General features: G+C 37.6%; 1 protein-coding gene across 1 annotated transcript in view; it reads right to left on the reverse strand.

Annotated features, from left to right (window-relative positions):
- LOC128636210 (mucin-5AC-like) overlaps positions 1-11,920 on the reverse strand; it is a 146,802-nt gene extending 134,882 nt beyond the window's left edge. The window contains exons 1-4 of the mRNA XM_053689254.1: positions 11,845-11,920; positions 6,834-7,095; positions 5,310-5,424; positions 2,248-2,335 (exon numbers count right to left, since the gene is read on the reverse strand). Coding sequence (XP_053545229.1) covers positions 2,248-2,335; positions 5,310-5,424; positions 6,834-7,095; positions 11,845-11,920 — 541 coding nt within the window. The remainder of the gene's footprint in view (positions 1-2,247; positions 2,336-5,309; positions 5,425-6,833; positions 7,096-11,844) is intronic.
- Positions 11,921-15,497: the final 3,577 nt, after the last annotated feature.

The raw sequence follows: 15,497 nt of genomic DNA on the forward strand, positions 1-15,497 counted from the left end.
TGCACATACAGGGAGTGCAGAATTATTAGGCAAATGAGTATTTTGACCACATCATCCTCTTTATGCATCTTGTCTTACTCCAAGCTGTATAGGCTTGAAAGCCTACTACCAATTAAGCATATTAGGTGATGTGCATCTCTGTAATGAGAAGGGGTGTGGTCTAATGACATCAACACCCTATATCAGGTTTGCATAATTATTAGGCAACTTCCTTTCCTTTGACAAAATGGGTCAAAAGAAGGACTTGACAGGCTCAGAAAAGTCAAAAATAGTGAGATATCTTGCAGAGGGATGCAGCACTCTTAAAATTGCAAAGCTTCTGAAGCGTGATCATCGAACAATCAAGCGTTTCATTCAAAATAGTCAACAGGGTTGCAAGAAGCGTGTGGAAAAACCAAGACGCAAAATAACTGCCCATGAACTGAGAAAAGTCAAGAGTGCAGCTGCCAAGATGCCACTTGCCACCAGTTTGGCCATATTTTAGAGCTGCAACATCACTGGAGTGCCCAAAAGCACAAGGTGTGCAATACTCAGAGACATGGCCAAGGTAAGAAAGGCTGAAAGACGACCACCACTGAACAAGACACACAAGCTGAAACGTCAAGACTGGGCCAAGAAATATCTCAAGACTGATTTTTCTAAGGTTTTATGGACTGATGAAATGAGAGTGAGTCTTGATGTGGCTGGACTGGTAAAGGGCAGAGAGCTCCAGTCCGACTCAGACGCCAGCAAGGTGGAGGTGGAGTACTGGTTTGGGCTGGTATCATCAAAGATGAGCTTGTGGGGCCTTTTCGGGTTGAGGATGGAGTCAAGCTCAACTCCCAGTCCTACTGCCAGTTTCTGGAAGACACCTTCTTCAAGCAGTGGTACAGGAAGAAGTCTGCATTCTTCAAGAAAAACATGATTTTCATGCAGGACAATGCTCCATCACACGCGTCCAAGTACTCCACAGCGTGGCTGGCAAGAAAGGGTATAAAAGAAGAAAATCTAATGACATGGCCTCCTTGTTCACCTGATCTGAACCCCATTGAGAACCTGTGGTCCATCATCAAATGTGAGATTTACAAGGAGGGAAAACAGTACACCTCTCTGAACAGTGTCTGGGAGGCTGTGGTTGCTGCTGCACGCAATGTTGATGGTGAACAGATCAAAACACTGACAGAATCCATGGATGGCAGGCTTTTGAGTGTCCTTGCAAAGAAAGGTGGCTATATTGGTCACTGATTTGTTTTTGTTTTGTTTTTGAATGTCAGAAATGTATATTTGTGAATGTTGAGATGTTATATTGGTTTCACTGGTAAAAATAAATAATTGAAATGGGTATATATTTGTTTTTTGTTAAGTTGCCTAATAATTATGCACAGTAATAGTCACCTGCACACACAGATATCCTCCTAAAATAGCTATAACTAAAAACAAACTAAAAACTACTTCCAAAACTATTCAGCTTTGATATTAATGAGTTTTTTGGGTTCATTGAGAACATGGTTGTTGTTCAATAATAAAATTAATCCTCAAAAATACAACTTGCCTAATAATTCTGCACTCCCTGTATATGCCAGCTTATCTGATGTGTTTAGCTAGCTCTCACTAGTACATTGCTGCTCTTTCAACAAAGGATACTAAGAGAATGTAGATAATTTGATAATAGAATAAACTGGAAAGTTGTTTAACTCCTTAACCCAAATGGACGTATAGTGTACATCATGTAGTACTTTGCCTATCGTACTGCAAGACGTATTTATAGTTCCATATGAAGGCAGATACCAGATTGTTAAAGGCGGTGACACTGTGTGTGCCACCATCTGTAACAGTTTTTCACAGCTAGACAGTGCTAGTTCATGTGTGTCATATAGATAACATTGTGCTCACTTATATTTACGAGTCAGCACTGATTGGCTTAAATGCAAGTCTGTCAAAAGAACTGAAATAAGGGGCAGTCTGCAGAGGCTTAGATACAAGGTAATTACAGAGGTAAAAAGTGTATTTATATAGCTGTGTTGGTTATGCAAAACTGGGGAATGGGTAATAAAGAGATGATATTTTTAAACAGTAAAAATACTGGAATAGACTGTCCCTTTAAAATCAAATGTTCTGTCTGAATGATGAAATAAAAAGTTAGTTTCATGTCTCTTTAAACCCACATTAATCAAAAAACAAAGCTACGCAGAACTGCTTACGTAACATAGCTAATTCTAAAAATGTTTTGTTAAATAAAGCTGCATACATTTTGAAAGCAAGACTTACCATTAAGCATCAATTCATCCTGTAACACTCCATTAAAATTGCCGCACAACCCACACGTACTGTTCATGTATTTTGGCTGTAACTCCAGCTGCAAATATCAATGGGAAATGTTTTACAAGTGGGAAAGTCAGGTTAATAGACAAGGGATTGTAATTAATAGGGATTTAAAGGGACAGTCTAATCCAAAATAAACTTGTATGATTCAGATAGAGCATGTAATTTTAAAAAAAAATTCAATTTACTTTTATCACCAATTTTGCTTTGTTCTCTTGGTATTCTTAGTTGAAAGCTAAACGTAGGCGATTCATATGCTAATTTCTAAGACCTTAAAGGCCGCCTCTTCTCTCAGGGCATTTTGACAGTTTTTCACCGCTAGAGGGTGTTAGTTCATGTGTGTCATATAGATAACATTGAGCTCACGCACGTGAAGTTACTTAGGAGTCAGCACTGATTGGCTAAAATGAATGTCTGCCAAAAGAACTGAGATAAGGAGGCAGTCTGCAGAGGCTTAGATACAAGGTAATTACAGAGGTAAACGTAAATTATTATAATTGTGTTGGTTATGCAAAACTAGGGAATGGGTAATAAAGGGATTATCTATCTTTTAAAACAACAAAAATTCTGGTATAGATTGTCCCTTTAATACATATCCACTGGGTACAGTGTGATTTCTGATACAGATAAAATAGAAATAGGTTGATACAAAATAAATAAAACAAACCTATAAACACTTACAAAGTACATAAAAGCTTGCCCTTCAGTCCAAAACTACTTAATTAAAGGGACGGTAAACACCTTGAAATTTGTATATAAAATATTTAGTTCTGCATAATAAAACAACTTTGCAATATATTTACTTTGTCCCCTTTCATGTAATTTAACTATGGAAAATGTGTTTTTTCTAATTCTCAGAACTTAAAATGCACCTGCTGACTTCTGCTAAATATCTGACTTCTGTTACATATCTGTCCCTAATTGGATTTTATCTGATAACAACTGTAAAACAATGCACTTTATACTAACATTTGTCTCCATTTCTCACTGAAATTATTTACAAACAGCTTGTGCAATCATGGCACAAATGGTTGTAAATGCTTCTCTGGAATCCCCTTTGTTCAGAAATAGCAGACATATATGACTTTGCCATTGCTTTTTGGCAATTAGAAGGCCGCATATTGCAGCTGCGCACCACACGCTAATTATTCCCAGCAGTGAAAGGGTTAATCAGGCAGCTTGTAAAGGTTAATTTTAGCTTTAGTGTAGAGATTACCCTCCCACCTGAAACTTCCCACCCCATGATCCCTACCTGACCCCTCTCAAACAGCTCTCTTCTCTCCCCCACCCCCAAAGTCTGCCAGTATGAAAATGTAAGACTTTTTTAATATTTTTTTTCTATTTTCTGCAAGATCCCCCTTACCCCTACTCCCAAGCAGCTCTCTAAGCCTCCCTCCTCTACCTATTAGCCGCCATCTTAGGTACTGTCTGCCAGTACCCAGTTTGCTATATATATTTTTTTTATTTCTGTAGTGTAGCTGCCCCCCCATCGCTTTCCCACCCTTTTATTCCCTTTCCACTATAGAAGCCCCCTCTCCCTTCTTCCCCCTCCTCTCCCTCCCTCCTTCCCACTCACAGCCTCTGTAAGCTTTTTTTTCCATAGCAGTCCCACCCGCTCCCGCCCCCCTCCAGCAATGGGTCGCCCACCCACCTCCGTTCTAACCCTTCCACACCACCAACAATTGGCACCACTGCTATCCGATGCATAGAGGGCCACAGAGTGGCCCTCTCTGCATCAGTAACTCTGCTCATCTATTTCTGCACTGCCACACTCATGCGGCACGCAGAAATAGTGCAATCCCGCTACTTTTAGCCAGATCATGGCAGAGAGAGGCCCAGGACAGCAGCGTCGTACAGGGTATGACGCTGGTCCTTGAGGGCATAACGACTAGCATCGTACAGGGTACTGCGCTGGTCGTTAAGGGTTAAGAAAAATAAGTCGACACCCAATGATTTTTTCCGCAGATCTCACATTTCGGTGCAGTTTCTCCTTTAATGATAATGTAGTAGAGCTATACCAGGTTAAAATAGAGGATGATAAAACTGATTTTATGATGGCTGAATAAAAACAAGGTAACAGACCACATTTATTAAGTTGCCTTAAAGTTATGGTAAACTTTAGCTAATCAAATGCCATAAATGTAATCTTTGCCATAAAAATAAATTATGGGGCATATTTATCAAAGTGCGACCAGACATGATACGATGTAGCGTATCATGTCCGCTGCACATCGATAAATGCCGACAGCATACGCAGTCGGCATTTATCACTGCACAAGCAGTTCACCAGAACTGCTTGTGCAATATACCGCCCCCTGCAGATTCGCGGGCAGGGGGTATCAATCAACCCCATCATATTCGATCAGGTTGATTTCTGTCCGCCGCCTCAGAGCAGGCGGACAAGTTATGGAGCAGCGGTCTTTAGAAAACAAGGGGCATCAAGCTCCATTCTGAGCTTGATAATTCAGCCCCTATATTTGTATCTTTTTCTATCTGTGAAAAGGGTTAAATTTGTGCCGGTAGTAATGCTTCTTTTACAATGTTATGCTGGGCCATAATGACAATTCCAATGAACATCCAATTAGTGTGTGCGTCATATGACACTCTTGAAGTCCAGCCCTTTGAAAGCCCTTAGGAAACCTATGTAGAGAGTAGGTGGGACTGCTCTCTGTGTCACAGCTCAACCAAAAGTGGAAATGAAGGGTGCGGAGGGACAGAAGATACCAAGTAGGATTATAAATCTTTTATTATAAAATAAATATACCATTTTTAAAAAAAACATAAGAATGCAGTTTTTCTTGTACACTAGTAACATTTCCTTGCAACATTCTTAAAGTCTAAAATTTACCATCACTTTAAGAAGTACAAACGTTGTTGAGTCTTTTTAATTATAGTAAAAATATTAACTTCTTGTAGCAAATTATGTTGAATCGTTGTGCCAAGGAATTTATACGATAGTAAAACAAATTAACCAAACAACAATTTATCAACAAGAAAATCTGTCTCACCATTGCAGCATCATCTTCGTTCCACATAAAGACCAGGCCAATTTTGGCAGATACTTTTAAATAAACACTGGTTCTCTGTATTTGTACGCCATGCTGACTGTATGGTAGAGAAACGCTGGAAAAAAGACAAGTATTTTAAATACAATTAGCTCAGAATTTGTATAATTTCTTTTTTCATGTCCTTGTTTATTATGGTCTATAACAGAATATATCAATCTAATTTTAGCTGTTCCGTTACCAACTCAGCTAAATACATTTATAGGTTTTCTGTATCCATTATTGCTTTATCTATAACTGATTCTCAAGGTTGGATTGGCCTACCGGGATACCAGGAGATTTCCCAGTGGGCTGCAGCAGCTGGGGCTGACCAGGTGCAATTTAAAGGGGGTGATGCCGGTTATTTGATGCAACTGTATCACCTCTCTTTTCTCCTTTGAGCTAGAGGTGTTAAAGGAACAGTAAAGTCAAAATTAAACTTAAATTGATTGGATAGAGCATGAAATTGTAAACAACTTTACAGTTAACTTCTATTATAAATTTTCCTTTGTTCTCTTGTTATCCTTATTTAAAGGTTAATCCCAGGTGAGCTCAGGAGTGGGCACGTGTTATACAGTACATTGTTACAAACTCCTAAGCTCCTATCAGCCTATCTAGGTTTAGTCTTCAACAAAGAATCACAAGAGAACAAAGTAAATTTGATATTAGAAAAGGTTTTTTAAAATTGCATGCTCTATCTGAATCATGAAAGTTTGACTTCACTGTCCCTTTAAGGTCACAAAGTATTTTCTTGTAAGTTTTGTTTCCTAAACCATACACCATTTTAGTATCCCTCCATTTAATGGTTTCTATTGTCTAGTCAAATCACACTGTGAGATAAAGTGACACACTGTTTTGAGTGTCTTCTCCTGATCACACTATGAATAGTAATTTTCTCACTGTGAATGGGAGTCATGGGTGAAATTTTAATTGTCATTGCCTATATAACAACAATGTGGCACTTTTCCATTACAAACTAATATACCCTAATCAGAAAGGATGATCTTCCTGGAGTCATTCTGAAGTAATCAATGACTCCAGACTAGTCACCAGAAGCCATCCTGAAGTTTGCCCACAGGCCAAAATATGTAAATGAGATTAATCTAGAGTCAGTCACTGGCTGTTCATGCTTATAAAGTAATCAGTAAGGTCATCTGCTAATCATTCTGAAGTCATCACCCAGAATTCTTTACCTTAGCTGATGACTTTACAAGCCTGATGATGCCTGATGATGTGCAAATGACTTCTAAAGTAGTTGATCATCAAATGACTCCAGGATGGTCTCTAAAGTAATTCTGTTTGTCTTAGGATAGTTTAATTCTAAAAAGACAATTGGAGGGGAGGAGTATCCTAGTAATTGACTTCAGAAACATGGGGCAGGTGCATTCTACAGACTCAATGGAAAATAGGGCTGGACTTTTTTATTCCCAGTACTGCCCAGCTGATTCTGTCCACACTACATATACTTGTACCATGACTCCTACAAACCTCTCTTCTGCCACTTTGACGTCTCCATTCTGCAATTCTATAACCAGACCCTCTATCTTCAAAACGACATAAGACAAAGTTGTCTTCCCTGGACCAACAGAGCGTCGGATTTGGATGTTAAAGTCTTCAAACGTGTTCTGGCAGTGAGAGGAAAAAATGTAGTTGCAGGTTCCTGGGAACTGAAAGATGTCTCCGTCGAAAGTTTTATAGTGGTAGTTCCCCCAGGTGCTACAGACTATGTGATTGTGCGCTTTGTTAATTACTGTGTTAATACAAAAAAAAAAAAAATTTCATCAGTAAGGACATTTAAGAATTATAACATTAAATTATGTTAACATTTTTTTTTATTTTGCCTTGTTTTCCTGTATTTTAAATCTGAGCACCCTGCAGTATCTAGAAGCCTAATCCTGCAACATTCTACACAGTGGTTACTTTATCATACATTAGATCATTTATATCAGAAGCCAAACTCCACTCAACATTTGCCTTATTTGGAGGAGCCAATTAGGATTTTAGTTCACAGACAACAAGGCTAGCTACTGGCATAAAATTAGTGATAAAGCCATCTATGGACATATATGAAGCAGGGTTAGCCTTGATAAGTCAGTAGGGAGCATTTCACGTTCTGAGAATTAGAAATTGCTCAATTTTTAGAGGTAAATTTACGTGAAATAGGGTCAAAATAATTAATGAAAATATATTACAAAGTTGTTTCATTGCCCACAACTAAACATTTTATATAAAAATATCAAGGTGTTTTCTGCACCTTTAACGGCTGACCTACACTATACATATATAGAACTAAGTTTATAATTCTTTTAACCTATTCAGCAAGCTACTATTTTAACAGATAACAACATTTGTATGGAATCATTTGCATTTTTCTGCATTCCAAAGTCAAATGTAACACATACAGATGTATCTATGTTTTTCTATAAAACTGATACTCAGAGGAGCAATTTGCAGCAGAATTTTGAGTGCCTAGGGCAGCACAAAACCTAAATACGCCACTGTATCTAGTTTAATATGTAGTTTCATAACATTATGGGTACAGTATATTTACTTTTAGAGATTGAGAGAAATTTGGTGACTGCATCAGAAATAATTTTAAAGATGTCAGGTTAAAAGGGGAACATAAACTGCAACAGATACAATAATAATAGTTGATTTGCTTGTAATTAAATTATAGCAATAAGGGATTAGAAACTTTTCATAATTCCATGCACAAACAATTAATCAAATGCCTTTAAGAGATGTTACACTGGTATTCCACTCTGCTTTTCTGTTCTAGAAAGAGTGGGCTTTCAAATTTCAAAGGAGATAGCAAAACAAATGAATATTCTCACAGCAGATTATAGCACAAACACTTTTGCTACAAAATAACAGGATTGACATAACATTAGACACACCTGCTAAACTGTACTTTAATTATAAGAATTGCTGAGAGGGGGCAGGAGAGTTTTGGGTAACTTTTTAGAGAGAGGTCTCAGAAATTAGCACCTGACTGTAACTGCGTTTGTCTGCCTGTCTACCCTTGTACGCTATTAATGCCTAATTCGAAACTCAAAGATAAGTAATGTGTTTATAGTTTAATTACTGCCTTGCTTGATAAGATGATTACTGATTTATGTTAATGCAATAAGTTCATAATAAACACTATTATTTTCATACTGCATTCTCTGTGTCTATTTCCTCCCTTTTTTAGTACTTTTGTGAGACCTAGTTTGCTATGGCCCCAGCACCAGGGCATAACAGGCAAAGGTGGCCAAGTGAATAGAAACATATTTTGCAACAAAAGCCATACAGGTTAAGCCATATTCATATTTTGCTGGATATTAAAAGAAATATATAGAAATCAATGTTGTCAAAAAATAAATAAAATGTATAAAAGTCTGGGGGGTAGATTTAATAAGCAGCAAATGCTGCTCTCTACACCCCACCAGAAACGAAAGTTTAGAACCACTGCTCGAAAGATTGCTGCTCCTTAAATTGTCCCCACCTTTTTGGATACGATCGGGATGATTGACACCCCCTACTAGCGGCCGAAAGGACCATGAGTGTGCAGGAGGCGGCATTGCACAAACCTTTCACAAGTCATGCTTGTGCAATATTAAATGCAGACAGCGTATGTCTGCCCTGGGTTTAATAAATAGACCCTTGTATCTTTACCTGAAACCATATAAAAGCTGTATCTTGGCTGTAAAGCCATATAAATGTTTATATTGTCACTTACTACTGATTAAGTAAAGCAAAGTTACCAGCGACAGTTAAAAGGATATGAAAACCAAAAAGAAAATGTTGTGATTCGGACAGATCATACAATTTTAAAAATAGTTTCCAATTTATTTCTATTATCAAATTTGTTCCCATGATATTCTGTGTTGAAAAGCTTCCTAGGTAGGCACCTGGCGCACTAAATAGCAGGAAATAGTGCTGCCATCTAGTGCTCTTGCAAATTAATAACAATCTTTAACAAAAGATACCAAGAGAACAAAGACAGTTTGATAATAGAAGTAAATTAGAAAGTTGTTTAAAATTGCTCTATCTGAATCACGAAAGAAACAATTAGGGTTTCATATCACTTTAAAATCAATAAAATATTTATTCCAAATAACACCCCCCCCCCCCCCCCCAGCATGTTTGGTAAAAATATGTAATATGTTTAGGAGGAGCAGTTATTGACTTATTGGAGAACATGTTTTAAAAAGACTGGAGAGTAGACTTCAAAGTTCAGCAGCCTGGCAGGTAGATGCCCCGCTTGGAAAATGTTCCTAATGCATAATATGGCAGTATGCTGCTGTGTCAAAGGTGTTTGATGTATAACAGAATCCTTTGATTCTATAAACTGAGGGGCCAATTCCATAAAACTCTCAGGGCTGGTGAGATTCTATAAAGCTCTCTGGGCTGGTGAGATTCTATAAAACTCTCTGGGTTGGTGAGATTCTATAAAGTTATCTGGGCTGGTGAGATTCTATAAAGCTCTCTGGGCTGGTGAGATTCTATAAAGCTCTCTGGGCTGGTGAGATTCTATAAAGCTCTCTGGGATGGTGAGATTCTATAAAGCTCTCTGGGATGGTGAGATTCTATAAAGCTCTCTGGGCTGGTGAGATTCTCTAAAGCTTTCTGGGCTCGTGAGATTCTATAAAGCTCTCTGGGCTGGTGAGATTCTATAAAGCTCTCTGGGCTGGTGAGATTCTCTAAAGCTTTCTGGGCTGGTGAGATTCTATAAAGCTCTCTGGGCTGGTGAGATTCTATAAAGCTCTCTGGGCTGGTGAGATTCTATAAAGCTCTCTGGGCTGGTGAGATTCTATAAAGCTCTCTGGGCTGGTGAGATTCTATAAAACTCCCTGGGCTGGTGAGATTCTATAAAGCTCTCTGGGCTGGTGAGATTCTATAAAACTCTCTGGATTGGTGAGATTCTATAAAGCTCTCTGGGCTGGTGAGATTCTATAAAGCTCTCTGGGCTGGTGAGATTCTATAAAACTCTCTGGGTTGGTGAGATTCTATAAAGCTCTCTGGGCTGGTGAGATTCTATAAAGTTCTCTGGGCTGGTTAGATTCTATAAAGCTCTCTGGGCTGGTGAGATTCTAATAAAGCTCTCTGGGCTGGTGAGATTTGATAAAGCTCTTTGGGCTGGTGAGATTCTATAAAGCTCTCTGGGCTTGTGATATTCTATAAAGCTCTCTGGGCTGGTGAGATTCTATAAAGCTCTCTGGGCTGGTGAGATTCTATAACGTTATCTGGGCTGGTGATATTCTATAAAGCTCGTGAGACTCTTTAAAGCTCTTTGGGCTGGAGAGATTCTATAAAGCTCTTTGGGCTGGTGAGACTCTATAAAGCTATCTGGGCTGGTGAGATTCTATAAAGCTTTCTGCGCTTGTGAGACTCTATAAAGCTCTTTGGGCTGGTGAGATTCTATAAAGCTTTCTGCGCTTGTGAGACTCTATAAAGCTCTTTGGGCTGGAGAGATTATATAAAGCTCTTTGGGCTGGAGAGATTCTATAAAGCTCTTTGGGCTGGTGAGACTCTATAAAGCTCTTTGGGCAGGTAAAATTCTATAAAACTCTCTGGGCTGGTGAGATTCTATAAGAAATCTCACTAGTGTTATGATTGTAAAAAGGCAGTTTTTACCTTTAGACAATGGCCCATATTTATCAAGCTCCGTACGGAGATTGAAGGGCCGTGTTTCTGGCGAGTCTTCAGACTCGCCAGAAACACAAGTTATGAAGCAGCGGTCTAAATCAACCCGAAATCAACCCGATCGAATATGATCGGGTTGATTGACACCTCCCTGCTGGCGGCCGATTGACCGCGAGTCAGCAGGGGGCGGCGTTGCACCACCAGCTCTTGTGAGCTGCTGGTGCAATGTTAAATGCGGAGAGCGTATTGCTCTCCGCATTTAGCGAGGTCTTGCAGACCTGATCCGCAGTGTCGGATCAGGTCCGCAAGCCCTTTGATAAATTGGGGCCAATGTGTTTCACAAAGGGATGTTCCCTGCTTTTAAGTATGTGATGGTGATGCATACATTACAGTAGGGCTCACACAAATCTTTGTTTAAAAAATCATATAAAATGAATAAATTAAATACTGAAATAAAAATAGACAGTAAAAAATTGTTAATCCCTTTAAAAAAATGTAACAAAATATTTCAGCAAATAATCGTATTTTCTGAAAATATTTTTTTATTGAAATTGTGCAGGAAAGAAGCTATTTAATATGCACAGTAAAAACTGTAATAAAACTACACTGCACTTGCACAAAAACACTGTGATATTAGTATTTATAATATAAAATTCAAAGTGTCTTATTTTACTTATTGAAAAATGAGTTTCCCTGCTTCTGCTATTGAGCTAAACAGGTATGTTCCATGAGGGTAGCTGACATTTCTCCACCAGATCTGGTGTATTCGGTAAACATTTTCTCACTGCAGATCTCGATCCCTGTGAGTATCGGCATGGAAAACCATGTCTGACCCAGAAAAGTTTTTTAAATGGTGCCCTAAGTCACTTACCTTGAGAATTAACTGGAACAGATGAAGGGAGAAGTAGGCATGAAAGGATCCAGAGAACTGGACCCAGAGTGCCCATGGTGCTTAGTAGGTAGTAGCAAACATCAATTTCGCCTTCTGTGTTTGGCCTGGATATATATAGGAAAACTGTCCTCACTGTGCAGTGGGAGTGGTCGATGCAGCCTTATATTTAATCCTAGTACTTACTCCACATACAGTAATTCAAACCCTTTAATTGCATGAGAGTTCTCAGTTTATTGGGCTGGATTATCGTGATCCCGTACTGTATCTTCTGATGTCTGAAATTCTACGTTATCATTATAGGAATCCCATATATTTTAGTATTATATAATATTTCCTATATCATGCCTATCTCTCGAACCTATACCTGTGCTATATGTGTACCATATGGCTCTGACTCTGTCAGCCCTGTTTTACAGACTATTGAAATATTGCACTGAAAACCGCCCTAAAGAAAACATACTTTTATCCTTCTATTTTATACTTTTGTTTTTACTCTTATTTTATACTTTTTTTCTAATACTTTTATTTTATTTTTTTGCTATTCTGTCAGTATATATATATATATATATATATATATATACACACACACATACACATAGATAGATAGATAGATAGATAGATATACATTGCTACAGACAAAGCAGCCTAAATAAAGGGGCTGTGGCCCAAAAAGTCACTGTTTTCACAATCTCTGATCTCTCTGCTATTGGGTTATGTTTAACTGTTCCTGCACCCTGGTAGATGGACTATTACGAGATATGAGTGTAGATCCAGCAATATATATATATAAGTCCAGATAAAGAGCACTCTCACCTTATTAAACATCTGCCAGGGTGCCAGCGGTTCAATATATGTTGAAATAGAAGGCACTCTCTGGTCTTTTTACAAAGGTGGTATATTGAAAAAAGTGTGACGTTTCGGGGGGACACTCCCTGAAACGTCACACTTGTTTCAATAAACCACCTTTGTAAAAAGACAAGAGAGTGCCTTTTATTTATATATATATACCATTAAGTAGCTTTGTGTGTGTAGTACTTACACGTAGCTCTGCTTATTTTACAAATACATTTTCCCAGGATGTTTTAGTTCTCTGTGTATGAGTCACATGTGCGCCTTGATCTGCTGTTTACAGATAAACAAACCAGTTTGTAAACTATTTCAACTAAAATCTACGCCTGAGATTCAATTCAGGGAGGAGAGAATTAAGAGCTTTGTTTTCTAATGACTGGTACTTTCACCTTATCTTGTGACTGAATACACTTTCAGCCCCCGTACTTTAAATTAAGGACGTCAAGTGATGTCCAGATATTAATGGGTCTGACATTATTTCCTTGAAGTAGCAGGTGTAATAACAAGCTAAATGCTATCACTCAATACATTAGCAAAAGGGAAGTCATTGTATATAGTATATATCTACAATTAAAGGGTCATTTTAACCCAAACAGAAGGAATATCAAGGAATTCTAGTTTTGAATATAAGCATTTCTGCAACCAACTTGTAAGCAAACAATACTTGTAGTAAAATAGATTTTCCTTAAATTTAATGACTGCTCAGAGATACTGCAGTGATGTGTGCCATAATAGCTTTAATACATGACATTTCTGCTCAGGGAAACTGCTGTGACATGTGACATGTGACATGACTGCAATAATATACAGCTCTGCAAATTTATTAGTTATTTGACCTAGAACAATGCAAAGAAAACAAGTTCATATATTTTTTATTTAAAGGACCAGTAAACACAGCAGATTTGCATAATAAACAAATGAAAGATAACAAGACAATACAATAGCATTTACTCTGAATTTCAAATGAGTAGTACATTCTTTTCTAACACATTTTAAACTTATGTATATTTCCACTTCCCCTGTACCATGTGATAGCAATCAGCCAATCACAAATGCATATACGTATAGTCTGAGTTCTTGCACATGCTCAGTAGGAGCTGGTGACTCAAAAAAAGTGTAAATATAAAAGACTGTGCACATTTTTTTTAATGGAACTAAATTGGAAAGTTGTTTAAAATTACATGCTGTATCTGAATCATGAAAATTTAATAAAGCCTGAGTGTCCCTTTAATATAATTTTTATTAAGGTTACAAGTATAAGCTATACATTCACATATCTACACATACAGAGAGATGCGGTGCGCTCTGTCTTACCCGTCTCTGAAGCTTTGCGACACACTGGAGCATGGGGATGACGTCACACGTCTTATGGAAGGGTGCAAGAAAATTGCGTTTTTCGTCCACAACGCCAATAAGTAAATATAGAACACAAAGTCCCAAGCAAACTCCACAATGAGATATTATAAATAAAACTTCCACAATGTATTCAAATTCATTAAAATCAGGATGTGTCAACAGTTTAATACATTCACATACCATGGGTCCCGGAATAATACCAAAAGTACCTATAGAATTGTCAGTACAATATACATATAAATACATATCTATCTCTGCAGTAACTGTATCAGAGTTTTATGAGGCTACCTCTGTATTGTAACGCTGGAAACACTATAACAAAATACAATTCTAAAACTACTAGCTAAATACATTGTATTATTTATATGCTAACAGTTTCCATCTAGTAATATATAATGTACTATATAACCATCACAAAAGAAAAAGTAAACATAGGTCACCCCAAATAATAAATCTTAAAGTGAATGTCAATTTAGATGAATCGGTGCCCGGGTTTTTAATAATCTTATTAAAAACAAGGGCACTTTAATTCATCAAAATTGAAATTTCACTTGTTTTCTTCAAATATTTACCTTTTAATCTTCACAGCCGCTCCAGCGATTCCCTCGGCCGTCGGAAGCCTCTTCATACGTCAGAAATGACGAATCCGGCTTCATCATTTTGGACCCGCGAAGAGGGCTTGCGACGGGCGGAGGAAGCGCTGCAGCGGCTGTCAGGATTAAAAGGTATTTTAAGAAAATTAGTGAAATGTAAATTTTGATGAATTAAAGTGCTCTTGTTTTTAATAGGATTATTAAAAACCGGGCACTGATTCATCTAAATTGACCTTCACTTTAAACTGTAGCAGAAACTTTCAGTTCTATAACCTCATGCCTTTTTTTTATTAGTAGCTTAACCCCCTCAATATCAGAGGCCTCTCTTCGACCTCAATAGTTTAAAAAAGCAAACAAAAAGAATTAACATAAATATCTAGTATGGTAGAAATAAACATTAATGTACAATATGTAGAACAAAAGGGGCCTGCTTTGCACCCATGAACTAAAATGACTTTATAATAAACTTATTGGTAGAGACACTAAAAGCAGACTAGTAAATAAGAAAATATTATAAAATAAGGTCATCTCTTTGTATACCCTATGATTGAACCAAAGTAAACTAAATAAGAAATAAGGTTGGGTTAAAATCTATAAATTTCAAATGGATCCTGACATGCCGGGGCAAATATATTTATCCAATAACCTGGATTCAATATATATTGGCTAAGTTAATAATCTGAAGAATGAATTTTAGGTTAGTGGAAGGGAGGAGGAAATGAGAAAAGATGTTAAGAAAGGAGAAAAATAAATAAATAAACAAATGAGGGGAGGGAGGGAAGAAACTCACTATAGCACCTAAATCACTAATAACTAGGCTTTCACCCATTAGCC

Source organism: Bombina bombina, chromosome 7 (assembly GCF_027579735.1).
Source record: "Bombina bombina isolate aBomBom1 chromosome 7, aBomBom1.pri, whole genome shotgun sequence".
NCBI classification, from domain to species: domain Eukaryota; kingdom Metazoa; phylum Chordata; class Amphibia; order Anura; family Bombinatoridae; genus Bombina; species Bombina bombina.